The following is a 26,484-nucleotide window of genomic DNA, read 5'->3' as shown; positions in this document are numbered from 1 at the left end:
AATTCTTTTTCTGAATATTTCAGGCATTGCTTAGGTGTCTGTGTGTTCACTGGTCCTTAGCCTGAAATGCCTTTTCCAACCTTCACTTTCTCCAGAAATCCTACTTTTCCATCAAGGCCTAGCTCACAGGCAGAATCTCTCTTACAGATCTATTGGTACTTACTTTAGTTTTCCTTTTATTCCACCTGGCCATTTATAAATCTGTCTGCTACATGAGGTTGTAAACTCTGAAGGTGAGAACCTTGTCTTTGCTTCCAGTCCTTTAGACAGGAATTGACAAGCTGTTTCTGTAAGAGCCAGTTATTTGGGCTTTGGGGGCCATGCAGATTCTCACAAATTTTCAACTTTGCAGTTATTAGCCACGGATAATACACAGATAATAGGTGTGGCCGCATTCTCATAACACTGGACAACAACAGGCAGAAGGCTGCAGAATTAGTCCCCAGGCTGTAGTTTGCCAATCCCTGATCTAGAGCTTCTAGCATGGTTTCCCACGAGGCTGAATGAGCAGGTGAAATGCCAAAGCCCAGTTGTTTTCACATATGTGAGTGACGGTGGACTGATCGACCTGAATATGAAGAGTGTGCAAGTTGCCATGTCATTCCCCTGGCCTGGAGCAGGTCCACATTCAGATCAGGGTGAAAGGAGAGGTGATGAGACTGACTTCCAGTGGGCGTTAGAGTCAATGAGTTCTAGAGTTTAATGGGTAGATTTGCAAAACATTTGACTATTCCTCGGTGGAAAAAAAACAAAAACAATGCTGCGCCATCTCATCACTGTCCCATAGAAGTCCGTGCTCTGTGGATAACAGGTTCACTCTGCATTCTTTTTAACCAAGGAAAGCTGTTACGGCAACAGCCTTGAAAGAAGCATGGGCAGCCATCATCATTCAGAAGTACTGTCGTGGGTATCTCGTCCGCAATTTGTACCAGCTGATTCGCGTGGCCACCATCACCATCCAGGCCTACACCCGAGGGCTCCTGGCAAGGAGGAGGTATCGAAAGGTATGGCTGACCCCGTGCTTTTTTAGGACACGGGTTCCCCAGGGCTCAGGTTATTTTTCACCAGTCATAGTGAGATGGTTTTTTTTCTGCATGAAGACCTTCATAGAGAACAGGGAGTCCTGGTATCTGAGTGTCTGTTCATACGTGTCCGCTACAGGTCAGTTTCATCATCGTTTCGAAGATCTAGGCGTAATAGGACTCCGGGTTGATTACAAGAAATTTGTATTTTACGCTCTGAGAATATTTTGATAGTTGCGTCTCTCAATGTTGGAGGAGTTGATGAGAGAAACAGTAGAGAGCCAACCTGCGTTTCATAAAATCTTGTTTTAAAGATGCTGGAGGAACACAAGGCTGTGATCCTTCAGAAATATGCACGGGCGTGGCTGGCCAGACGTAGATTCCAGAGTATCCGGCGATTCGTGCTGAACATTCAGCTTACTTACAGGGTCCAGCGTTTGCAGAAAAAGCTAGACGATCAGGTAGGTGTGCATAATGTATCTTTCATATGTACTTTTCCTAACCGATTTATTTTGTCCTGGGCCGATTCCTTAGCTAACGCTGTTAAGATTTATGCCCATGTGTTAGGAGGTTCAAATAGTTTATGTGGACCACCCGATCTGGAAAACAGAAGTACACTGTAAAAGTCTGCTCCGTGCGGTTGTGTAGGTTGTACACTGCACAAGGACAGCTGCCCAAGAGTGCAAGTGGGGCTGAAATCCAGGTTGGCTTTGCTTTTGCCAACCCATGTGTCCTGGTACAAAGCTGGGTGGCCTTGAGGCAGGGGTGCCTTTTTCTCACCTGCACAAAGATGTCGGCATGCCAAGCCGTGCTCCCTCAGGACTGTGTTGGCTCAGAGGAGTTACTCCTTTCTAATTTGCCCAGAGGTCTATATGGTCTAACTGCAGCCCTGCCTATTTTGGGGAGACTCCTCATACCATTTCCACTGGTAGGAAACAAAATTCACATGCTCTTAGCCAGTGGGGAAGGGCTGTGGCATACGCAGTATCCAGATCTATAAAACTCACTCCTGGGCCTGTCCCAAATAACACCGAGCTTCTCCTAGGGTAAACTTGAAACTTAGCCATGAACGATGCCATAGGAGTCCTTAGTGAAAGGATGAATGTGCAAAAAAACCCTTGAGGTTTTGATGCAGCTTCTCCTCTTTGTGCTCTTGTGCGGCAGGCCTCATGTTATGTGGCTTGTGCAGATCAGCACCAATGAGCTGCCGTGACAGCTGGGAGCGGGGCCCCTGGGAGTCCCGACGCTGCCGGGGCTCCATGCGAGATATATTCCTTTGTTAGGGCTGCCGTAACAAACGGTCACAGCCTACGTGGCCTACACAACAGCCATTTCTTTTGTCGCACTTCTGGAGGCTAGAAGGCCAAGATCAGGGTTGGCAGAGCTGGTTTCTACTGAGTTGTCTCTTCTTGACTTGCAGATGGCAGTCTCCTCCCTGTTTCTTCACACCGTCTTCCCTCAGTGTCTGTGTCCTAATCCAGGACACCAGTCATCCTGGATTAGGACCTGCCAATATCACCTCATTTTACCTTAATTTTGTCTTTAAAGACCCTATCTCTAAATATAGTCATTATCTGAAGTGTTGAGCATTAGGACTGTAGCATGTGAATTTGGGGGGCAGCAGGGGACACAGTATATCCCATAGTACTAGGGTTGTCTTGGAGCTCCAAGATTGGGCTGGTCCCACACTAAAAGAGCCATCAGCTCAGGAAGTTTGTCTGACCAGATCTGCCTTGCTATTTGCACTGGGATGAAGATGCTCATACATGCCATCGTAATGATAAGTGGGATCATTGTAGATAAAGCTCTGATAGATTTAGATGCCATGTCAAAGGTTGTGAGAGGCAAATGGAACAGCTTCTTTATTTTGGATAAACCCCTAAACATCTGCTGTTTTTTCCTCTAGAACAAAGAGAACCATGGGCTGGTGGAGAAGCTGACCAGCCTGGCTGCTCTTCGGGCCAGTGACATGGAGAAGATTCAGAAACTGGAATCCGAGCTGGACAGAGCAGCTGCCCACAGGCAAAATTATGAGGAGAAGGGGAGGAAATACAAGGCTGCCATGGAAGAGGTCTGTGCTGGTTGTGATTACGGAAATCCATGCGAGAGGTCACGGCACAGCATTTTCCCACAAAGCAGATTTCTGCAGAACAGATCAATTTTTGCTGTTGGCTTCTATCAAAAAAGGAAGCCTACCTTTCAGGGGAGGGGAGGTCAGAGGCCTAGAATCTGGGGGAAGAGGAGGAGGCTCATGCTTCAAGACGTACAACATAAGGTTTCCTCTTTTTTTCAACCATTATGAACTGATGAAAGCCCTTTTAAAGAGAAGGAGCCCTGGCTAGATGCTTTCCTCTCTTCCAGGATGATCTTGGTCCCCGGTCACTTGTCCTTCTGGTGTGTGCCCTGAAGCATCTTCCCCAGAACAGCAATGCAAAGCTTGGGGCAGGTTTTCGTCTCCATGGTGTAGTAAAATGAGCAGTAGGCAGAGATCAGATGTCCCCAGCTCAAATCTCGTCTTTGCTGCCGTCTGGTTGGGCAACCTTGGCAAGTCCCTTACCTTCTCTGATGTAAGATAGGAATAACAAAAAGGGACTGACAGAGTCGTTGTGAGAATAAGATTGTCAGATGAAATCATTCAGCCAAGTGCCTACCACAGAGCCCTGCACAGGTGTGAGCTGCAGTTTTCTGAAGAGGTAGTATTTATTACCCTCTCTTCTCCTGTACTTTCCAAAGTCCTAGAGCGCCCAGGTTTGTGGCAGCCTGGAGCCCCAGGGCACCCTCCGTGTTGCAGGCACTGCTGGCCACCAACCCTCAGCACCAAGTGGCCCCAGCTGCCAGCTCAGCAGATACTTTACTAGGAGAAGCTAAAATAATAGAGCTTCTGTCCTGATCACATGCATCCTGATGGATCCACTTTATATCATAAATTATTTATATCATATAAATATATAAATACCTTGGCTATTGAGAAGCTTCCAGAAAAGGACAGAGGCATTTCCTTGGCTACGAGGAGACCTTGGATTTAGTTGTTTCTCCTTGACTTCGGCCATTGCCGGGCCAGGCTGAGAACCAGTGTCTGCCTGAAGTCACATGGAGCCCTTGTGCATGAGATGGAATGCAGCATCTTGCAGTGGGCCGGCGCTGGCTGTTAGCCACGGAAAGGAGCTGAGACAGATAGATGCATGGATGCATAGGTGCAAGGATGGATGGATGGATGGATGGATGGATAAAAATGCAGCCTTTCACCAAGAAAGGCTGTATTGACAAAACTTCAAGTGAGGTTTTTAAAAAGCTTTTTTTCTTCCTTTCACTAGAAATTGGCAAAGCTTCAGAAGCATAATTCAGAACTGGAAATACAAAAAGAGCAAATAGAACTACAGCTCCAAGAGAAGACTGAAGAGCTGAAAGGTAGAGCCCAAGGCGGCCCGATGCGTGCTTTCATGTGCTCACCTGTCCAGGCATTCGAGAAATAACTACTGGGTGTGAACCGAATTTTAGGCAGAATCAGGAATCTTCGATGTATTCCCAGTGAGATGAGAACGTTTCTTGCCTCGCAGGGAACAACTGTATTTAACTTGTGGTAACGTTACCCTGCAGACTCTTCCGTTTTATTGCCATCTTTTGTTAGGCGGCACAGCAATCCCTGTCTCAGAACTGCCTGGGCCGTTGGCTAAATACAGATGGTTGGGCCATTGGCCTGGAGCTCTTGCATCAGGAGATGGTGTCTGTGTATGGTACAGCCAGGGTGGTTCAGACATCTATATTTTTAAAAAACTTTGTGGTGATCCTGATGCACAGGCAGGGTAAGGCTGGAGTAATGTTGCTGCGGCCAAGGATCTGTAGTCAAATTTCAGATCTGTCCATGACTTGGTGTAAGTGGTACCCCCTCCTCTGCTCCTGCCCTGGCTCTGAGTGCAGTCCCTGCTGAGCCCTTGAGCCATAGCACCCCGGGCTGCCGGATGCAGACCCTTGGATCCAGTGGTACCACTTTCATTCCGGCGTGTGAGCAGCCACCCTTAGCCTAGCTCTGTCCGACTCAGGTGCTAATTGCAAGCACTTGCTCAGTCCCAGTAGGAACGGGAACCTGACGGTTCCTGACCAGATGGTTTAAATGTCCACACCTGATCATCTGTCCTGTCCAGGGCTCTTTCCTACAAGCTCTGACGAGGCAGCAAGGGCATGGGAGTTCAGGCCTGGGGATCTAGCACACACCGGAGGCCCAGCAGGGAGTGGATACCCTGGGATCCAGAGGAGCACAGGGGCCCTGGGGGTTTGGGTCAGAGCATGGGAGAAAGACATGTCAGTAGGAAGAAATAAACATCCCGAGTCCCGGCCGGCAGAGCAGAAAAGGCCGTTCGTTCAGAGGATGGCAAGCATGGGAGTGACCTCCTGCTACAGATAATGCGCATCCTCCACCCAGTCTCTGAGGACCGATGGTGTGGGCGCCCATGAGCTCACGAGGTCAGAGTAAACCTGAGTAAATGTCAGACCTGAATTAAGGCAGGGCTTGCCCACCTCTACCTTTTTTATTACAATATACTGCTCCTGGGTGTACTTGTTCTTTCTTCTAATTTTAAGTGGGTTTTTTCCCCACAAGAACATTTAAATTCCTGTAAGTGTGTCCTTACAATTACATATTTGACAGCACTGACATATTTGGGTCCATAATTTTATATTTCCTCCTAAAAAGTGCCTGAAAACTTTCAAACCCAGTGTTCATGAACTGCTTCTCCTATGGGTCTCTCTACACATGGCAAATAATGTTTGGTGAAAAGCACCAGCCTTCGCTTACCCTGGGACCTGTGACTAGGGGATGTTATCACACATTTCCCCTTTTTGAGATTCCAACATGGACGCCATCCCATTGCTCCCAGGACGGGAAAGTCACATTTGGGCACGTCTTTTGCCCTTTGGCAAATGGCCTAGGATTTAGTAAGCACCAGAACTGAAGCCAATTCTGTGAGTGAATTGAAAATTGAAATTATATCAAATACACTGACTTCTAAATTAAAGCTTAAACATTTTTCTAGTATTTTCTGACTGACTCATGACATTCTGAGGCAGTCATTTTGATTCAGGGACATTTGATACCTCATTTGAATATTGTTGGTTTTTTTTTTTTTTTTTTTAATCAAGTAATTTAGGGTAGCTTTCATCACCTTCTCCCTGGGCTCCCCTCTGGGGCAGGATTCAGAAATGAGGTAGAAGTCAAGGATGGGGTGTCAATGAAGTACAGATAGAGATGTCAGACTCTGATGGGTTACCCCCACTTTCAAGGGCACCTGTTGTGTGTGGACATGTTGGGAACCTGGGGCTGTCACGGCTTCGGAATGACCAGAACCGCAGGGATCATTGCCCGGCTGTCCAATGTCGCCTCAACCTACGCTTTATTGTTAGAGACTCTCGTACTGAGATGCCAACAGCAGCTTTGTCAGACTTCCTGTTCCCCAGATGAAGACAGACACTCTATTATTTCCTTGGTTATCATGAATGAGTGGTTCTCAGACGAGAGAACCACTTTGGTTCCCCTCTCCCCGTCAGGGGACGTGTGGGCTCGTCAGAGAGAGTCTGGGTGGTCGCAGCTGGAGCAGAGGAGCTCCTGGCTTCCAGTGGCTAGAGGCCAGAGCTGCCGCTCGGCATCCTACACTGCACGGGATGGGCCCCTCTCCACAAATAAGGATTTTCCAGTCTGAAGCATCGACAGTACCAAGACTGAAACCCCATCATGAACTGACGGTTTTTCTTCCCAAAGGGTTTCTGTGTACTTTTAATAGTAATATATACTATCTCAAAGCCAATATGCCTTTTTATTTTTTATTTTTATTTTTTAAAGATTTTATTTATTTATTTGAGAGAGAGAGCATGAGAGGGGGGAGGGTCGGGAGGGTCAGAGGGAGAAGCAGACTCCCCGCCGAGCAGGGAGCCCGATGCGGGACTCGATCCAGGGACTCCAGGATCGTGACCTGAGCCGAAGGCAGTCGTCCAACCAACTGAGCCACCCAGGCGCCCCTGCCAATATGCCTTTTTAAACAAATAATACTCAGACCAAAAAAAAAGTACTATAAATGAAACTATTCACACATTTCCAGCATGACCAATTTGTGAGAATTATTATTTCCCCTTCTTGTCTGTATTTCTAATTTCTAAATTATAAAAGTGACAGTTACCCTCCCATCTTAAGTCCTACTCATGATTGTTCTCACAGCCGCGCTTTCTTACACATGACATGAAACCATCAAGGCGTTGGTTTGCAGACATATTTCAAAGAGCATTCTCTCTTCACAGAAAAAATGGACGACCTCACCAAGCAGCTCTTTGATGATGTGCAAAAAGAACAACAACAGAGAATGTACGAAATCTAGTTTGCCTTAAAGCTATGGCTTCCTTCTCTCTCTCCTGTTTTATATTTTGCTTCTCAGCTTGCAGATAGCAGGCCACAGATACAGGAAAGCGGGGGGGTAGGGGGGAGGGATGAATATTTGTAGGAAGCAAGAGATTCAGATGTGTGAGAGCCGAGTCCCCCAGGGTGCACCTTTCAGGCCCAGCACAGGTCCTGCAGCTCTGGGCAGTGGGCCCCCAGGAATTTCTCGCTTTCCCTTCATTGCTAAGACAGAAGTTCAGACACTGCCATCCCTTTCAGCTTCCATCAGGTCCAAGAAGTAAAACTATCGCCTAGGAAATAAGCCTGCCTCCCTCCCATGTCTGTTGTGTCTGTTAACTTGACTCTAGGGGGCAATAAGGGATGGAACCCACCTCACAATAGTTAAGGCAGGTCCCCATGATCTTGTACTCTACCAGCCCCACCTTTCCTGTCTCAGTGCCAAACGCTTTGCTAATCTGTAAAGACTGCAGTCTACACTCCCTTCTCTTATAGAGTCAACTCAAAGGTTTTAGATCTCAAAGGAGGGATGCATGGCAGGGTGTTGGGGAGAGACAAAATATTCTTGGCATGTTTCTGCTGGGGGCTGGAAGGCTCAGAGCTGGGGTGGTAGGATATACAACTTCCCCACCTCATTGGCAGAAGAGCCTGAGTCTTAGTAAGGAACAGGATGCCAAAACGTTAGTGGCGGGCATGTCACTGAAGAGCTCCAGGAGTTACAGATATGTGTTTCACGATCCTATGTGAGTTTTATTTTTATTATTATTATTTTTTTAAACCATTTTATTTATTTATTTGAGAGCAAGAGTGAGTTAGAGAACATAAGCAGGGGGAGCAGCAGAGGGAGAGGGAGAAGGCTCCCTGCTGAGCAGGGAGCCAGATGTGGGGCTCGATCCCAGGACCCTGAGATCATGACCTGAGTCAAAGGCCGACGCTGAACGACTGAGCCACCCAGGCGCCCCATGTGAGTTTTAAAATAGGGAGATTGGGTTCTTCACCTTGAAAATTTTATTTTTCAGGGCACCTGGGTGGCTCAGTCGTTCAGTGTCTGCCTTTAGCTCAGGTCATGATCCCAGGGTCCTGGGATCGAGCCCCGCATTGGGCTCCCTGCTCGGCAGGAAGCCTACTTCTCCCTCCTCCTCTCCCCTTGCTTGTGTTCCCTCTCTCGCTGTCTTTCTCTCTGTCAGAAAATAAATAAAATCTTTTTAAAATTTTTTTTAAAAGAAAAAGAAAATTTTATTTTTCAATGAACTCTCAACTCTAGGAGAGGGGATCAGTTCTTGGCCTCTCACTGTGTACTAGGGCCACTTGGGAGCAATCACTTCAAGAAGGGGTTTGGAGAGGCAGGCTGAGGCCAGGGCCCTTTAAGTTCTTTGCAGTCCTCATCAGCACTCACTTGTAGCTTGGTCTGGTCCCTGGTCAGCTGACCGGGGACGTTTTAGCCCCTGTCACAACCCTTGAGGAGTGTCCAGATGCCCACAGCCTGTGGGTGACTCCCGACCAGTGTAGGTACAAGTCTGCGATTCTTTCAGCATAGACTGCTGGCTGCAGTTTGCTTCTTTGAAGGTGTTTTACTGCCTTCTTAGGAGCACTGTGGTTTTTTGAAACACCTGAAAACAAAGTTAAGAAGTTTGTTAATATCTATAAAAGGAAATGAAACACAAACCTACTGGGAATGTGACTCTCTTCCTGGGCGTTCTCCCTTTGTGCTACGAAGCCAGTCATAAAATGAATGGAGATGAGAGCCTAGCAAGTAGAGCGATGATTTAATAAACTCCTGGAGCCCCTGGGACTGCTTCTGTTCTGGCTGGCCCCTCCGGGGTGGGCTGGTCTGGGTCGTATCTCTCTCTGGTTATTTTCTTGGTCAGTCATCCCATATTTAATTGAGCAACTGTCTCACAAGGAATTGGGTTTCCATGGACTTTGGGGCACCTGGATTTGCTGCAGTTTATTGTAGAATATTTGAAGGGCTGGCCCCTCTGTCATGTTAAATGGCTATATTAACTTATTTAGGACCTAGCCAAACCCTTCTAGGATCCGTGGAATTTGGCAGGGGCCAAGACTTGGCAGAATGGGCCAAGGTCTTTTCGGAGGGAAGGGGCCCCTCTAAGAGACCCCAGGGAAGCCCACAGAACTAGGGTGGCTTCAGGAATGGAGTATCGCAACCACCGCTGAGTCTTTGAGTTCAGCCTCCCTATCCTGTGTTTCCTCTGTGTGGCCATAGCAGAGCCGCATTTCTCAGATCAGAAGGTATAAGAAGTTTCCCTAACCTAAGGGGACAGGAAACTGGCAGCTACAAATAAGGCCATTGTCTATTGCAACTGTCACAGTGGATCCTAATTAACTTGTCTCCTTTCTGAGTCTCTTCTTACTATTTTCAAAATGATGTATTGTTCTAATTCATGGTAAGGACTTTAGAGAAATCCTGAATTAATTATTTCTTTTCTTTTGCGTCTAGACTTCTTGCAAAAAGTTTTGAACTGAAAACACAAGACTATGAGAAGCAGATCTGGTCTTTGAAAGAAGACCTTCAAGTTCTCAGGGATGAGAAAATGCACCTGCAGCACCAACTAGAGGAAGAACGCGTCATCTCTGATGGCTTAAAGGGGGAGGTGGCCCAACTGAGAAAACAGGTGAAGGTAGAAGGTGCTTCTCACTTGCAGATGAGCTCTTGGGCTACGTTATTTGAGTTGCATGGAGGGGGCAGTTTCACACTCCCATGGGATCAGATAGCTAAGAGCATCTGTATAAAGGCTAAAGTCAAAACAACCCTGATTTCTCCAGTTTTTCTAAGGATGAACCCCCAAGTTGCCTTTGACTCACCAATAGTTGGTTTTCATTTTTTAAAAGTCAGCTTTCCAACTCTTTCAAAATTATATGTTATTCAAATATGCTGACCTAGAGAACATTTTCAAATTAAATGATAAATTTATCTAAACCCTTCTTATACATTCCATCATGTTGTTATATTTCTATAAATATCTGTGTTAAAATTAAATTACCTTATTATCAGAATCTTTTATTTTAAATAGTTATCAGAAAATTCACAAAAGCAATGATCCATGCTTGGACAACCGAGGCTTAGCTGAATTCCTTCCCTATCAGAAAACACAAACCTGAGTGTCCCTATGTTCTTCAATGCAAAACATTTTGGTGTAAGTTTGGAAAGCTTTTAAGCTCCCACTAAGTAAATGAAATGCATGTTAGTAGAATATTGTTAAGATTATGCAAATGTTCTCTGTAACGGTCGTGGAATAGCCACGCATGGCTTAGAAGAACTTTAGGAATCCCATCTGGGTCACCTCTTGACTTCACAGGAGAGCTGCCCACATTCTCTGGGCCCCAGTTTCCTATTGTTGAAAAGGAGGAGTTTGGACTGTGGGATCAGGGAGGACCACGTATTGCTCTGACTGCTTCACTCTTCAGAGTCACACGAGGCTCACATCAATCCATGGAAGTTGTATCCTCTGACTAGTCTGCATCTTGGGACATCATATGGCTGCTCTTGGAGTGAGGTCCCACTATTTGTCACTCGCTTCCTCTTTGGTAGCTAAAGCTTGGTCCAAACCCTCTGATGTGGTATATTAAGATTCATCTGATTTTCACAGAAAATAAACAATCAGTCTGTAAGTAAATACATCTATGACTTGGAACATTTGCTGAAACGTTACCAAGAGCAGGGCTTTTGGATTGGACAGTCCTGGGGCCCCATCAGCCCTCCTGTGTGGCCCTGAGCATGCCATTTCACCTCCTGTAGCCCCCGCTTTCTCATCTATAAATTATTACTCCATCACCGTGTGGCCTATTATAAGGATGAGGTCGTGTATGTAAAGTGATCGGTAAATGTCAGTTGGATCTCCCTCTTCACCCTCTGAAGAAACTGGAGCTATAGCCCTTAAACACTTAGACTAACTGAGAAAAGATCACAGAGAGGTTATTTCCTGCTGCAGATCTCCCAGAGCTACAGAACCTCACACCTGTGAGCCTTATTCAGGCTGCCCTCTCGAGGTAATAAAGGCAGAATACCGCCTCTTCCCCTCAGTGCACCCTGGTTGCACCCCCACGGCCAACTCCCAGCCTCCTGGGTACCCCTGGCTCAGCCGCTGTGGCACGTTTACACCTGCTGGGAGCCCAAACCCGCAATTATGATGGTGGTGGCTTGCCCACATCCCTGCATCCAAGAGTTCATCATACAGTGAAAGAGAATTCAGCCCCTTAGATTTTACTTCTTTTGAGCCCCCTTCCTCCCCAGGCCAGCTCAACCTTGTAGTAAGGAGCTATTTTCCCTTTATGCAGTAAGGAAACTAATTCTATTGTTATAAGCAACTGTGTCTGAGAATAAGTTAACAATATTTTGAGCAGTTAAACATGCTTCAGGGCCACACTGTGTGGGCAGTGATGATTTAACAAGATCCTAACTGGGTGAGGAAGTCTTGGGTAGATACACAATACTGTAATAGTATTCTCTTTGTCTGGCATAAGCTGTAACAGCTACTTTTTCTTCACCCGGTACGGTCATTGCTGTGATACAGACAATCTCTGAGTTTGAAAAGGAGATAGAGCTTCTTCAGACACAGAAGATAGACATGGAGAAACACGTGCAGTCACAGAAACGGGAAATGAGAGGTAAGAAAAATACCAGTCACTGAGCCCATGGGTGCAGACTGAGTTTATCACGGGCGTCACTGCTAAGGAAATGTATCCTTTGGTATGAGCCTGGTTAGTTTGCTGGTTGGTTGGACATGCTGGTTGACTTCATAGCTGGTAGGTTGGTTAGCTGATTGGTTGAATAGCTGGTAGGTTAGCTGATGGTATGGTTAGCTGGACACTCTGTGAAATCTAGAAAAGTGGGACCAAAAAAAGGAATGCGAGAAGAGAAGTCATGCAGAAATGTCATTTATACCAGCTCTGCATTTTCCCCTCAGAAAAGATGTCCGAGATCACCAAACAACTTCTTGAAAGCTATGACATTGAAGATGTTAGAAGCAGGTAATCATTTTCGCATTACCAAACCTTTAGAAACATGTAACACGTGGGTGAGATGATGGATTTTCTTACTCCCCTTATTTTCCAGGCTCTCGTTGGAAGATTTGGAACATTTAAATGAGGATGGAGAACTTTGGTTTGCTTATGAAGGACTAAAGAAAGCAACACAGTGAGAAATTCCCCCAGAGTTCTTTTTGATTTTCAGAGATAATAAATATTGGAAAGTCAGAAGTTTATCTTCCACAGATTTGACACAAAGGAAATTCCTTATAGTGGGATGATCTAATAATTGCTGGAAATATTTCAAGAATTAAGTAATGAGCTTGATAATGAAAAACAATCTTTTTATAGGATAAACTTCTGAGTCATAAGACCTGTAATCTGTACAGGGAAAACTGATTATGTGAAATAAGTAGCCAGTGTTACTATAGAGATATAACTATGTTTAGATTTAAGGAGTTTGCTGTAATCTTTTACTTACAAACTTTATCTTTTAGAACAATTTCAGGTCCACGGCAAAATTTAGCGTAAAGCACAGAGATTTCTAAGAGATTTCGCTGCCCTCACCCCACACAACCAGTATTGCTATCCCCATCGAGTAGTACATTTGTTAAAATTGATGAACCTACGTTTATCTGTCATTATCATCCAGAATCAATAGTTGACTTCGGGGTTCACTATTGGTGTTGTACATTCTCTGAGTTTAACAGATGCATAATGAATGTATATTTACTACTGTTGCATACAGAACATATTCTTAAACTCTTAATGTGTGATTTTAATAATGTCTAAAATTTTTTACCGTTAACTGCATATTAATGCCATGTAATGCTCCCTAACTGGCCAGAAGGATTTTATAATTCTATGTACCAAATTCCATAGCCTGTCGCTATGTGTATCTATGTAAACTTTGTGTCCTTAGCATGGTTCTCATTGGGAATTTTCGTAACTGCTGGGCATGTGCACGCTCACGGTCAGCAGCACAGCAGAACAAAGACCATGTGGTTCATTTCTTGGCCTCTCCTCTGACAGCATTTTGGAGAGCCATTTCCAGTCCCAGAAGGACTGCTATGAAAAGGAGATCGAAGCTTTGAACTTTAAAGTGGTGCATCTAAGTGAAGAAATCAACCACCTGCAGAAATTATTTAGAGAGGAGACTGACATCAATGAAAGTATCCGTCATGAAGTCACCAGGCTAACATCAGAAAACATGGTATGATCTTAGCCGTGGGGCCCTGGGGTGGCCATTATTCTAGAGATGTCATTTGTTAGTGGAATAAAATTCAGTTTCTTGGCAGTAAACGATGGATCAGAATTATATTTTCTGGAGTGAAATAACTGGGTCAGAAGATAAACTATAAAATTACCCTAGGCTGGAGAGCACTTTGATTTGAAAGTGGGTTTATTTACCGTAAGATGGGTCCAAATTCTGTGATGTGCACATGTGTTTTTAAGTCTAGCTCTAACCCCTTGGAAAGTGACCAAAAACGCTAAGGTAGAAGGATGACTCTGGAGTGGGGTATGTGTTCAGGTCTGTCCCTCTGTGCTTCTCATCTCATTTTTTTTTTCCTTTTTAAAGATTTTATTCATTTATTTGAGAGAGAATGAGATAGAGAGAGAGCACATGAGAGGGGGGAGGGTCAGAGGGAGAAGCAGACTCCCCGCTGAGCAGGGAGCCCGATGCGGGACTCGATCCCGGGACTCCAGGATCATGACCTGAGCCGAAGGCAGTCGCTTAACCAACTGAGCCACCCAGGCGCCCCTCATCTCATTTTCTCAAGGACTTCTCTCTTCCGTGATGCTGGTTCTCCCCCGCCTAGAGTTTGTCTCATCCTTTCTTCTAACTCAAGCCTCAGCCCTGGAGAAATGCTGGAGGAATCTCCTGACTGAAAGAACATCCCTTTCTGGGGTGCCTGGGTGGCTCAGTCGTTAAGCGTCTGCCTTCAGCTCAGGTCATGATCCTGGGGTCCTGGGATCAAGCCCCGCATCGGGCTCCCTGCTCAGCGGGAAGCCTGCTTCTCCCTCTCCTCCCTGCTTGTGCTCTCTCTGTCACTATCTGTCTCTCTATCAAATAAATAAATATTTTTTTAAAAAAAAGAACATCCCTTTCTTAACCCCAAATCACCTGTAGCCACCACCCCATTTCTCTGGGGGAGCTGGCCAGGCTTCTCAGTGGCTACCTAACAGATTTCTGCACTCACCTCCCAATTCCCCCACAGCCACGCCCTTCTTTCATAGGCCCCAACCACTGACCAGCACTGTCTACACACGGCTGAGCCCAAAGTGCTCCTTTTCACCCCCATCTTATCTCTCAGCCACATTTGGTAACGTTAATCACTCCCTCTTCCTCCCTGCTATTTGTTCTGCCGCCTTCCAGGATACCATGCTTTCCTAAGAACCCATCTCACTGGCTACCCCTTCTCAGCTTTCTTTTTTTTTTTTTTTAAAGATTTTATTTATTTTTTAGAGAGCAAGCGAGAGAGAAACAGCATGAGAGGGGAGAGGGTCAGAGGGAGAAGCAGGCTCCCCGCTGAGCCGGGAGCCCGATGTGGGACTCGATCCCAGGACCCTGGGATCATGACCTGAGCCGAAGGCAGACGCTTAACCATCTGAGCCACCCAGGCGCCCCACCCCCCTCAGCTTTCTTACCATTTCCTTCTCCTCTGCCTAACCTGAGAGTATTAGGAAATCTCCGGGCTGTGTCACAGGTGAGGAGATGTGACCCTGGGCACAGCAAACGTGTGGAGCAGTGGTTAAGGACCTTCATGTCTTTGTTTATTCTTTGGATGAAACTTTACTGAGGAACAATGCAGAACATGCATCCAAATGCACAAACACATATTCTTCGTGTGCACTTCAGAGGCACAGCTGTTTTTACACACTTGGATGAGAGAAAACCTATTTACCTGACTGAGGGTGGAGGGGAGTGACATTTAAAGAAATATGCAGACAGGGATGCCTGAGTGGCTCAGTTGGTTATGCATCTGCCTTCGGCTCAGGTCATGATCCTGGGGTCCGGGGATCGAGTCCTGCATCGGGCTCCCTGCTCAGTGGGGAGTCTGCTTCTCCCTCTGCCTGCCACTCCTTCTGCTTGTGCTCTCTCTCTGACAAAGAAAGAAAGAAAGAAAAAGAAAGGAAGGAAGGAAGAAAGAAAGAGAAAGAAAGAAAGAAAAGAAGGAAAGAAAGAAGGAAGGGAGGAAGGGGAAGGGGAAAAGGAAAGAAAGATGCAGACAGACAAGGACAGAGGACTGTGAAACATACTGGATCATTCCAGAACTCCACTTACAGAGCCGTGCACCGCCTGGAATTCACAGGGCACGGGGGCACCTCTTTGAGATGATTTTCGTGTACCTAGATGAGGAGATGGCGTCTCTGGGCCTGGGCCGAAGAGGCTGGCTAACCTCAGCAGAGCTCCCACACGGCCTCCCAGACAGTGACTTCCTTCTCCCCCAGGAGATCCTGGTGATACCATGGTTGTGGCTGTGTGAGAGCCACTCCCTCCAAACGTGCTGGTATTGCTTGTGACTCTGTAGATCTGGAGGTAAAAAACCGTAATGCCAAACCAGCCTAATGCCTTGACTGGCTCTCCTACACAGCAATACCAGACGTACGCTCCCTGGGGCTAAACACCCAGACAGTCTAGTTTGCTTCTGAGTAGCTCTGAGATTTTGAAGTTCATAGACAAAAGTGTTTTGTATTCAAATATTTCTAATTCTTCTCTAAAGATGATCCCAGACTTTAAACAGCAGATTTCAGAACTGGAGAAGCAGAAGCAAGATCTGGAAATCCGCCTGAATGAACAAACGGAAAGCATGAAAGGTAACTGAAACTGTCATGAAACTGCTTCTAGAAAATGGATTCCCGTGTCCAGGAAATAACAGAGAAGTCATTGTACCCAGGGATCTCAAACTCTGGTTCTCCAGGGGCCCAGCCAGGTGACATAAGTGGGCTGTGTGGAGGGGACAGTAAGGTGCATGGCATTTAGAGGTGCAGGGGCCTCCAAGCTCCGTTGGTTGTTGCCAAGTGGGAATATTGACCCCAGTGTTGCTTGATATTCCTATCTTTCAAGAAAAGCCAGAAATCCAGATTTTTATGTGAAATATCACAATTTTGGAATAATGGCTTTGAAAATTTTTAAATATTGTTCAGACCAAACAAAACCTAATCTCAAGCAGGAAACAGTTTAGGACTGTTTCAAAGCATGACCAAATGCAAATCAAAATGCGATATGGACCCCAAAGTAAAGACAGTTCTTCTCACTACAGGAAAACTGGAAGAATTATCTAATCAGTTGAACCGCAATCAAGAAGAGGAAGGAACACAAAGAAAGTAAGTGTTAATGTGTATGTTCTTCAAGTTCATGCTCATGTAATGCTTTTCCTTTCTAAGATTGTGGGAGATACCAAGATATGTTAAGCCAAAAAAGCAAGGTGCTAATTAAGGTATATGATATATTACCATTCAAATGTGAAGGAAAGAAACATGTATGTACACACCTCCTCCCCCCCCTCCCCACACACCCCTGGGAGAACATACAAGAATCAAAACATTGCTTGTTCCAGGGAGCGGACATATTTTTCACCTTTTATACCCTTAGAACATGGATTCAAAAAACTGCTGAAATAAGATTGTGTGTGAGAGAACAGATTTTCTCAGAGCAGACCATTTAGGGTAAGGCTTGAAATCCATGTGACAGAGAATCTTCGCTGATAATCCCCCCAGATTTGCATCTTGACCAGCAGAGGGCCTGGTGCTGTGGCAGAGCCTTGCAAGGAAAATGTTTTGCCACCAGCTCATTGACATACTTAATTTTCAGAGCCATACATGGACACCCTATGTCCTAGAGAGCATTTTTAGTCATGTGACTTTATTGGTAGGATGGGGATGAAATGAGGGCCCCAAATAGTAGGAAAGTGGTAAGACACAGTCTTGGATCTCTTTTGATGGGCTACTACTTCTCTTCTCTCTGATCCCTGGCTTTTTGAGAGTCTGGTCCCCAGGCCGTTCACAAAGGAGATAATCATTGGGCTTTTGGTCATAAGGGTGTGAGTGGGTGTGAATGTCCCGGAGGAGCGGTCAACATCCTTTGGCAGAGTGGAAGCAAGAATCTCTTATCAGGCTAAGGAAACTGGGGCAGTCGTGGGCAATTTTATACCCAGCCAGCCCTGATCTTCACCCCCACCCTCCACCCCCACTTCAAGGACATTTCTTTTGAGGTACTATTCACTTTACACATAAATTGGTCAAAGTATTTTTCTGTCTTTGGAAATAATCATTGTTTGCTATGACAATGAGTGACTTCTCCAAGACGGTCAAACTGATGCCAAAATTTCCTTTATTTTTTTCTCAGGACCATAGAGGCCCATAATGAAATATACACCAAAGAGAAAGAGAAGCTGATCAGTAAGATTCAAGAAATGCAGGAGGCCAGTGAGCACTTGAAGAAACAATTTGAAACTGAAAGTGAAGTCAAGAGTACTTTCCGGCAGGAAGCATCTCGTCTAACTACGGAAAGCAGGGTGAGAAGTTTTCCAACTTGTTGATAAATGACTATGTGCAGATGTCACCGAAAGGGGGGACATGCCACCTAAAGCATATGACGAATGACTCCAGACCAAAAGGTGCTTCCGTCAGAGCAATCTGTGTCCTTATCTCAGCAGACAGGTGGTCTCTGAGGTTGCAGCCTTCTGCCGGGGAGTCTTGGGGACTTTCATGGGCCACACCAAGGAAGTGTCCCATAAAGTAAAGGGATGACAAGAGGAGAGATGAGCGCTGTCCCATGGATAGCAGCCACCTGAGATGACGATGTTCTGGTCTACAGCAAGCCTTTTCCCATTAAAGGCCCATGCTTGCTTTGGGGGTATGCCCTTCCTACAATTTTTCAGGTCAAAATGTTCCTCTATGAAATGATCACGATGGTAGATGGCAGATGTTTTAAATTGTTAAATCTTCATCAAATTGTAAGTGCTGTGGCCAAAATGAATTTAGGCAACTCTAAGTCAGTTCCCAGCAGTTCTTTGGAAATTTGACTAATGTGTGAAACCCACAGGACTGGGAAGCACCATAGTGGCAGATGGGGCACTTTCTTGGAGTCAGACATGCTCAGGCCCCTTCCTGGGCTGGCAGCCTCCAAGACTATGACCAGGGAAGGGCTCACCAGGGCAGGAGTCGGCAGCCTGGACAGGCCCACAGGCCCTGCACCCTGTTGTCAGGGCCCCCCATTTCTTATCTCACAGGAAAACCACGATAGGATAAAATCATATTCTGCAGGATCAGCATTTAACTTTGACGAGTAATTATATCCAAAGGAATCCAAAGAGCTTACCATTTGATAGCAAGTAACAAATTCCAGTCAGGGGCACCTAGATGATGACCATCTTTTTCTGAGGGGGATACAACTTTCTCAGAGAATAGCCTCCTTAGGTCACACTGGATAAGCAACTGCTGAGCTTTTGTGAGCGGTGGTCCTGCCTTCCGCACGGATGCCTGTGTGTGCGTCCCCGGGGCCTCAGCCGGAGCCCGTGGTAAAGGAGAGGGCAGTGGGTGGGTCGTGCATGTTGCGCATCTTGCCCCACGTGAACGTTCACTCCCTCACCGTGAGCGCGCAGCTCTAGGTTTTGTCAGTCCCTGAGCTGTGTGGGATTTGTATGAGTTTGCTTCTGATGCTCCAGCACCAGAGGAGGGTGCGGTGAAGTCCCACTCAGTGCCCCTCCTCAGGAGCCCCTCTGTGTGTGTGTGGCTCTGTTCCCACGCAGGGATTATAACAAAAGATTATAATTTCTATATATTGGGGGGGGGATTTTGCCCACAAATGAGACTTCACCGTATTAGTTTCCTAGAGCTACCATAATAGATTACCACAAATTGGGTGGCTTAAAACACCACAAATTTGTTCTCTCACAGTTGTGAAGGCCAGAAGTCCAAATTCAAGGTGACAGCAGGGCTCCACTCCTCCAAAATCTCTAGGGGACAATCCTGCCTTGCTTCTTCCTGCTGCTGGTGGCTCCCAGCATTCCTTGGTTTGTGGCAGCGTACCTCCTACTTCTGCCTGTGTCTTCATATGGGCTGTATCTCTCTGTGTCCTTTTCTATTGGAAGGAGAATCTCACTGGATTTAGGACCCACCCTAATCCAGTATGATCTCATACTGATCCTTAGTTTAATGGCAACTGTAAAGACTGTTTCTAAATAAGGTCACATTCTGGGGTTCTAAGTAGACATGAATTTTTGAGGAGACACTATTTGACCCACTACATGATTTTTGAGTAAAAGAAAAATCCTTATTAAAAGAGGGGGGGGGTGCCTGGGTGACTTAGTCGTTAAGCATCTGTCTTTGGCTCAGGTCATGATCCCGGGGTCCTGGGATCAAGCCCCACATCAGGCTCCCTGCTCGGCGGGGAGCCTGCTTCTCCCTCTCCCGCTCCCCCTGCTGTGTTCCCTCTCTCTGTGTGTCTCTCTCTATCAAATAAATAAATAAAATCTTTAAAAAAAAAAGGGGGGGGGACTTTTAGTGATCATCTCACTATTGATCAAAGAAATTCAAAATTAAAACTAGATGTTATTGTTGCCCCTCAAGTAATAGAGATCTTATGGTGCTGCTGAAAACACCTTACAGTGGGCACTGTCACACATGGTTTCCAGGAATAGAAAGGTCAAATTGGCGTCAACTTTCTTGGGGGTGATTTGGAGGCAAATATCCTGAACCCTTGGAATCACCTTCTCTTTTATTCAGTCATGCAATTTTTAATATCTTACTATCCTGAGTAATTAGATATGTGAACAAAGATTTTTGTTCAGAGTGTCCATCATAGTGTTACTAATTGTAGCAAAAAAAATGCATGTCCAACAATAGTGGATAGAATAAATTGTTGTGTATCATGACTTAGGTATTAAAATGACAGTTCGCATATATTATCAATGACATAGGAAAGTGTCTTCAATATAATGAGAGAAAAATACAGAATTTAAAACTTTATCTGCAGTATGACCCCAATTCTATAGAATGTGTATGTGCCATATTAGGAAAAAAGAAAGGAATGAAATAAATCAAAATGTGAACAGTGGTTTCCTCCCGGTTCTCCTCGACTGGTGACTGTTATTATTAGACGTATCTTAGGATGGACTGAGACAGGAGGGAGGAAACTGTACCCACACTCCCACTTGTAAGGCCAGATAAAGTTCCTAACATGTTTAGCCAGAGACCCAGAACCATAGCCGGGGAGACCTACGTGACCGCAGCATGGAAAGAGCACAGTTTCCCTTGGTGCTGAGAGTCCCCGGAGGGCCCAGGGCTATGGGCCTGGTGGGCACTGCTGGATCTGCGAAGCCTGAATCCTTTTTGAGGCAAAGTCCTCAGAATTCAGGAAGAACCTAAACACCCTGCCTTTTCTAAGAAATATTTATAGGCATCCAGGACTCTGCTGGTTCTTGAGCCAAGTCCTGCATGGGCAAGGCCACCCCCTTATGAGGAAGGAAACACAAAGCCAGGACCCAAATCTCGGAAGTTTCTCTGCCTCCAGCTTCTGCTATCCAGAGAAACTGTTTTCACACATTTGTTTTTTTCAGTTCTCTATAATGGGCGTTATTTCATTAAGGGAAAAATAGATCAAGATAAATACGGCATATCGATACAATAGGATATTATTCAGCCACAAAAAGGAATGAAGTGCTGATACATACTTGAAACTGATGAACCTTGAACACATTATGCTAAGTGAAAGAAGCCAGACACAAAAGGCCACATATTGTATGGATTCCAATTATGTTTAGCGTCCAGAAGAGGCAAATAATAAGGAATCAGAAAGTAGATTAGTGATTACCAAGGACTGGAAGGGACTAGGGGAACAAGTTACAGGTCTCTTTCTGGTGTGACAAAAATGTTCCAGAATTAGATGATGGTGATGATGGTTGTATAGCAGACTCTAGAAAACCACTGGATGTGTACTTCAAAGGGAATTGCATGGAATGTGAATTACAGCTTAATGAAGCTGTTACCAAAGCATAGATAAAGATGCCTCTAAGCTGGGCGCCTGGGTGGCTCAGTTGGTTGGGCGACTGCCTTCGGCTCAGGTCATGATCCTGGAGCCCCGGGATCGAGTCCCGCATCGGGCTCCTTGCTCGGCGGGGAGTCTGCTTCTCCCTCTGACCCTCCCCCCTCTCATGCTCTCTCTATCTCATTCTCTCTCTCTCAAATAAATAAATAAAATCTTTAAAAAAAAAAAAAAAGTCAAGTATGCTGGGCGCCTGGGTGGCTCAGTTGGTCGAGCGACTGCCTTCGGCTCAGGTCATGATCCTGGAGTCCCTGGATCGAGTCCCGCATCGGGCTCCCTGCTCGGCAGGGAGCCTGCTTCTCCCTCTAAGCCTCCCCCCTCTCATGCTCTCTCTATCTCATTCTCTCTCTCAAATAAATAAATAAAATCTTTAAAAAAAAAAAAGATGCCTCTAAGCTAATGTCTTTGTTTCTCTTGATTTCTGTAGGATCTTGAAGAAGAGTTAGACATGAAGGACAGAGTGATTAAAAAGCTACAAGATCAAGTCAAGACTCTAACCAAGACAATTGAAAAGGGTAGGAAAAATAACACTCCCTTTCCTACCTTTTGAACTGTCAGCTAAGGTCAACACGCATTGTTTGTTTCCTGATGTGATCCAGAGTCTTTGAAACTCAAAGGAATGATTCTCAACTGGGGCAGGGGGCGGGGGAGCAGGTTGGGGCTCAGTGATGGGCTAATGGAAAGATCCTTTGGACCAGATGATAGCTCATCAGCTCTCAGATAATTCCAGATGCACTCATGTAATTGTAAGGGACACCCTGTAATGAATACTTTTAACCTCTTCTGCTATTGACTCTCCCCTGTAAAAATGAAACTGTGAACAAGTTTCCAATGTAACTGCTTTGAAATTCTCTTCCTCTCCCAGTTACATAGGATCAGTATCTCCATTTCTGTTAGAAGAAAGAAGTAGAGAACAAAGAAGCTAGACAGGAGTCCTGAACATGGACTGAACTTCACACTTTGAATGCCCTTGTGAGCTCCTGTGAAAAGGACCCTGTGCTTTTCTTTCCCACGTCTGCTTCTGAGTTGCTGAACTTTTCTGACTTCTCTCTTCCTCGCTCTTGATTCTTGTTCTGTATTGCTTCCTCTCCCTCCCAACCTGGATCACTAAGGCTGTATCTCCAACTGTCTGTTCCTTTTTCTGTATTCGTTTCTTTGAAGAGCTCCTTTATTGTTCTTTATCCCACTCTCACCTCAGTCTCCAAATGCCTACCACCAACATGAGGATTTTTCTCCTTCAGTCATTAATGATAAATGTCAGTCTGTCCCATGAGGGCAGGGACCACGTCTGCCCTTCCCAAGCCCCCATTGTGTCCCCGTTGTTGGAAAGAATGAATGAACTACCGTCTCAACACAAGGATTTCCAAAATCCACCTCCTACTCCTCACTTCTGTTCCTGAGTCCCGGCCGGTCCCTCTTCACCTCCAAGACTACCTCCTTTGCCTTTCTACCAACTCCTCCAACTCCACATGGCTAAAGTGGAGTACATCAGCTTCCCTTCCTATATTAATTATCTATTGTCATATAACAAACTATCCCCAAATTTAGCAACTTTAGATGACACACATGTAGCAACAGAGAGTTTCTGAGAGTCAAGAATGCAGGAGCAACTTAGCTATGGGCCTCCGGCTCTGAGTGCCTTCACGTCGTCAGCAGGGACTCAGTCACCTGAGAGCTTACTGGGCTGCAGCATCTGCTTCCAGGCTCAGCCACATGACTCTTGGCAGGAAGCCAACCTCTTCTGAACGCTCCTAGGTGCCATTTGCTTCCAGAGTCCCTGCAAGGAACATGCCCAGATACAAGTCACCACACTCAAGAACACCCAAAGTATAATGTCCTTATCAGATATTTCTGCTTCCTTTCTTGTTCTTCCAGGTCCAGATGCAGGGCACCAATCAGACGCCATTCTTACCATAAACAGTATTGCATAGTAAGAGAGTTGACATTCTACCTTTATTAGTCTCCAAGGGAACAGAGCTGGTATATTAGCAGGAGAACTTCTCATACAGTAATAAGAAAGTTCTGTTAACTTGTCACCTGCACCACCTTTTTCACCCACCAGACCCTCCTCGCCCTTCTTGGCTCAACTGCTGTGCTGCCTCCTTCATTTGTTAAAGTTCCAGCCACTTCTGTGTGAATTCTTATGGCCCCTGTATTACTTTTCTATGGCTGCTATAACAAATCAGCATAAAATTAGTGGCTTAACACATCACAAATTTATTATCTTAAGGTTTTGGAGACCAGAAGTCCAAAATGGTTTCCACAGAGTTAAAATCAATATGTCAGCAGGGCTATGTTCCTTCTTGAGGCTTTAGGGGAGAATCTTTTCCCCTGCCTTTCCAGCTTCTAGAGGCCACCCACATTTCTTGGCTTATGGGTCTCTTCCTCCATCTTCAAATTCAATAGCATAGCATCTTCAAAATCTTTCTGACTCTCTAACCTCTGTTTCTGTCATCACGTCTCCTCTCAGAATGGACATGAATCTTTGGCGACCAGAGGGCAGACTCTGGCCCACCCAAAGATGTCCACATCCCAATCCCCAGAACCCGTGACTATGTTACTTACACGGCAAAGGGGATTTTGCCAGTGTGATTAAATTAAGGATCTTGCGATGGGTGTATTACCCTGGGTTATCTAGGTGGACCCAGTACAATCACAAGAGACCTTATAAGAAGGTGGCAGAGGAATGCCAGAGTGAAAGAAGGTAATGTGGCAATGGAAGCAGAGAGAGAGAGAGAGAGGGAGGGACGTGGTGACGGATGCCAAGGTCAGGGTGATGTGGCCACAAGCCGGGGGGTGTGGGCAGCCTCCAGAAGCTGAAAAAGGCAAGAAACGGATTCTCCCCTAGAGCTTCCAGAACTCAGCTCTGCTGACACTCTGATTTCAGTCCTACATGTGAGGTCCATTTCAGTCTTCTGGGAAAACCTGTGGTGTTTTAAGCCACTAAATTTGTGGTAAGTTGTTACAGCACATAGGAAGCTAATACAGCCCCCTTGGGATCATGCAGTTTGGTACTTTGCTCACCAACTGTTCCACAAATCTTGTTTTCTTGACTGTGGCATCAGCATCTTGAAGACAGAAGCAATATCTTGGTTTGCTTTCTTATCCGCACGGTGATGGATTCATGCTGGCTCTCACGAGGATCCCTTCAAGGATAACTCCACCTTTTCAGCAGTAGCGATACTCATTGATAGACTTGCAGATACGAATCACTACCAGAGGAGTTCTTCAGGATTAATCAAGTTTCCATTTATCTGAAAGCCACAAGCGTTCATGTGCCAGCCAGCCAGAATGGGGGGGGGAGAGAGACAGAGCAGTCTTGTTATAAAACCTGTGGAAGTTGCTTCTGTGAATTTAGCTGATTATTTGCCTCTGCCTACAGGCAATGATGCGCACTCATCCTCAGGACCCAAGGAGTACCTTGGAATGCTGGAATACAAGACAGAAGATGAGGATAAGCTCATCCAAAACCTCATTCTTGGTAGTGAGACCTGGAACTCTGAATGTTTGCTCTGTCACTCACTGCTGCCGTCCTGGGTGGGGGCCGTTGCTTCTCTTCCTCCACTGCTGCTTCACCTAGCCCAGACTTTCTCAACCTCCCTACTGGAGACCAGATAATTGGTTGTTGTGGGGGGCTGTGCACTGTAGGATGTTAAGTGGCATCCTTGACTTCTACCCTCTAGAAACCAGTAACAGCCTCTAGTCATGACAATAAAAACATCTCCAGATGTTGCCAAACATCCCCAGGGAGCCAGAATTGCCCTCAGTTAAGAAGCGCTGCCCTAACCCCTTGCAAAGTCTAATCATAGGATCCAGATAGAAGACACAGCCTCTCATTGTTGCGTCTTAGCACAGGAGCTATGGTGGAAGTGACTCTGGCTCCTTGTTCCATCTGACTTCTGCTGAGAATTCTCTTTGCAGGGAACGTGATGGGGGCTTCCCAGCCACACCTCAGTTACAGGAATGTTCCAGCATACACACTCAAGGGTTGGTGGTCTCAGAACTAATCTCACCAGACTGTCTTCACCATGAAAATCACATGGTTTTCAAGTGGGAGGGAGAAAAGCTGCTCTCAGGACCTTAAAGCAGAAAACTGATGTGCAGCCTAACTTCCTCTTCTTCTAAGTGACTCCCCAGCCCCACACATGAGCACCTGTACCCTTTCCTTTCTACCCTCATGGGTGCACAGCTGTGGGGTCTCTTCATTCCCGTCTTTTTTTTTTTTTTTTTAAAGATTTATTTATTTATTTGAGAGAGCGAGAATGAGAGAGAGCACATGAGAGGGGTTAGGGTCAGAGGGAGAAGCAGGCTCCTCGCCGAGCAGGGAGCCCGATGCGGGACTCCATCCCGGGACTCCAGGATCATGACCTGAGCCGAAGGCAGTTGCTTAACCAACTGAGCCACCCAGGCGCCCCATTCCCCTGTCTTAATGCAGCCATGGGGGAGGTCTTTGTTTGCTTACCTTAGTTTGTTCTATAAAGTCTCTCTCTTCCCTTTACCCTCCCCCCCCCCCGCTTCTCCTCAAGGCTGGCAAGGCCTCCTCTGCAGAACTATTGTGTGTCTATTTTCCTGATTCAAGGCAGGTACATGAGATCACTGAGATCATATCCCATCCTCATCATAAGAGGCCGGAGTCAGGTGCATGGACATGGGGTTCCTCCCTCACATCAGAGGTCTGAAATCCAGGGTCTCCATGCCAAGGAGAAGTACAAATTCTGTCTAAATTTCAGCCCTTTATTTTTTTTTAAGATTTTATTTATTTATTTGAGAGAGAGAGAGAGAGCGCGAGCACAAGCAGGGGGAGCGGCAGGCAGAGGGCGAGGGAGAAGCAGGCTCCCCGCTGAGCAGGGAGCCCGATGCCGGGCTCAATCCCAGGACCCTGGGATCATGACCTGAGCCGAAGGCAGACGCTTAACGACTGAGCCACCCAGGCGCCCCTAGATTTCAGCCTTTTAAAAAAGAGAAAGTACTTTGCAAATGAGAAGTAAGAGGAACAGGTGGGACCTGTACATTTTTGCTAGGAAGAGCCAGACTGAATCCCTCAAAGA

At 46.0% G+C, this 26,484-nt stretch overlaps 1 protein-coding gene across 1 annotated transcript in view; it reads left to right on the top strand.

Moving 5' to 3' along the window:
- Window positions 1–26,484, top strand: part of MYO5C (myosin VC) — an 89,988-nt gene that overhangs the window by 49,256 nt on the left and 14,248 nt on the right. The window contains exons 19-33 of the mRNA XM_081831862.1: window positions 839–1,004; window positions 1,337–1,483; window positions 2,929–3,093; window positions 4,337–4,430; window positions 7,308–7,371; window positions 9,860–10,034; window positions 11,934–12,027; window positions 12,327–12,390; window positions 12,476–12,556; window positions 13,420–13,600; window positions 16,113–16,206; window positions 16,653–16,716; window positions 17,738–17,906; window positions 21,864–21,951; window positions 24,819–24,973. Coding sequence (XP_081687988.1) covers window positions 839–1,004; window positions 1,337–1,483; window positions 2,929–3,093; window positions 4,337–4,430; window positions 7,308–7,371; window positions 9,860–10,034; window positions 11,934–12,027; window positions 12,327–12,390; window positions 12,476–12,556; window positions 13,420–13,600; window positions 16,113–16,206; window positions 16,653–16,716; window positions 17,738–17,906; window positions 21,864–21,951; window positions 24,819–24,973 — 1,801 coding nt within the window. The remainder of the gene's footprint in view (window positions 1–838; window positions 1,005–1,336; window positions 1,484–2,928; window positions 3,094–4,336; window positions 4,431–7,307; window positions 7,372–9,859; window positions 10,035–11,933; window positions 12,028–12,326; window positions 12,391–12,475; window positions 12,557–13,419; window positions 13,601–16,112; window positions 16,207–16,652; window positions 16,717–17,737; window positions 17,907–21,863; window positions 21,952–24,818; window positions 24,974–26,484) is intronic.

The sequence above is a fragment of the Leptonychotes weddellii genome, chromosome 9, assembly GCF_054177405.1.
Source record: "Leptonychotes weddellii isolate Sample4059 chromosome 9, ASM5417740v2, whole genome shotgun sequence".
Classification (NCBI taxonomy): domain Eukaryota; kingdom Metazoa; phylum Chordata; class Mammalia; order Carnivora; family Phocidae; genus Leptonychotes; species Leptonychotes weddellii.
Note: the sequence above shows the minus strand (reverse complement) of the source record. Positions and strands in the feature narration are given on the sequence as shown.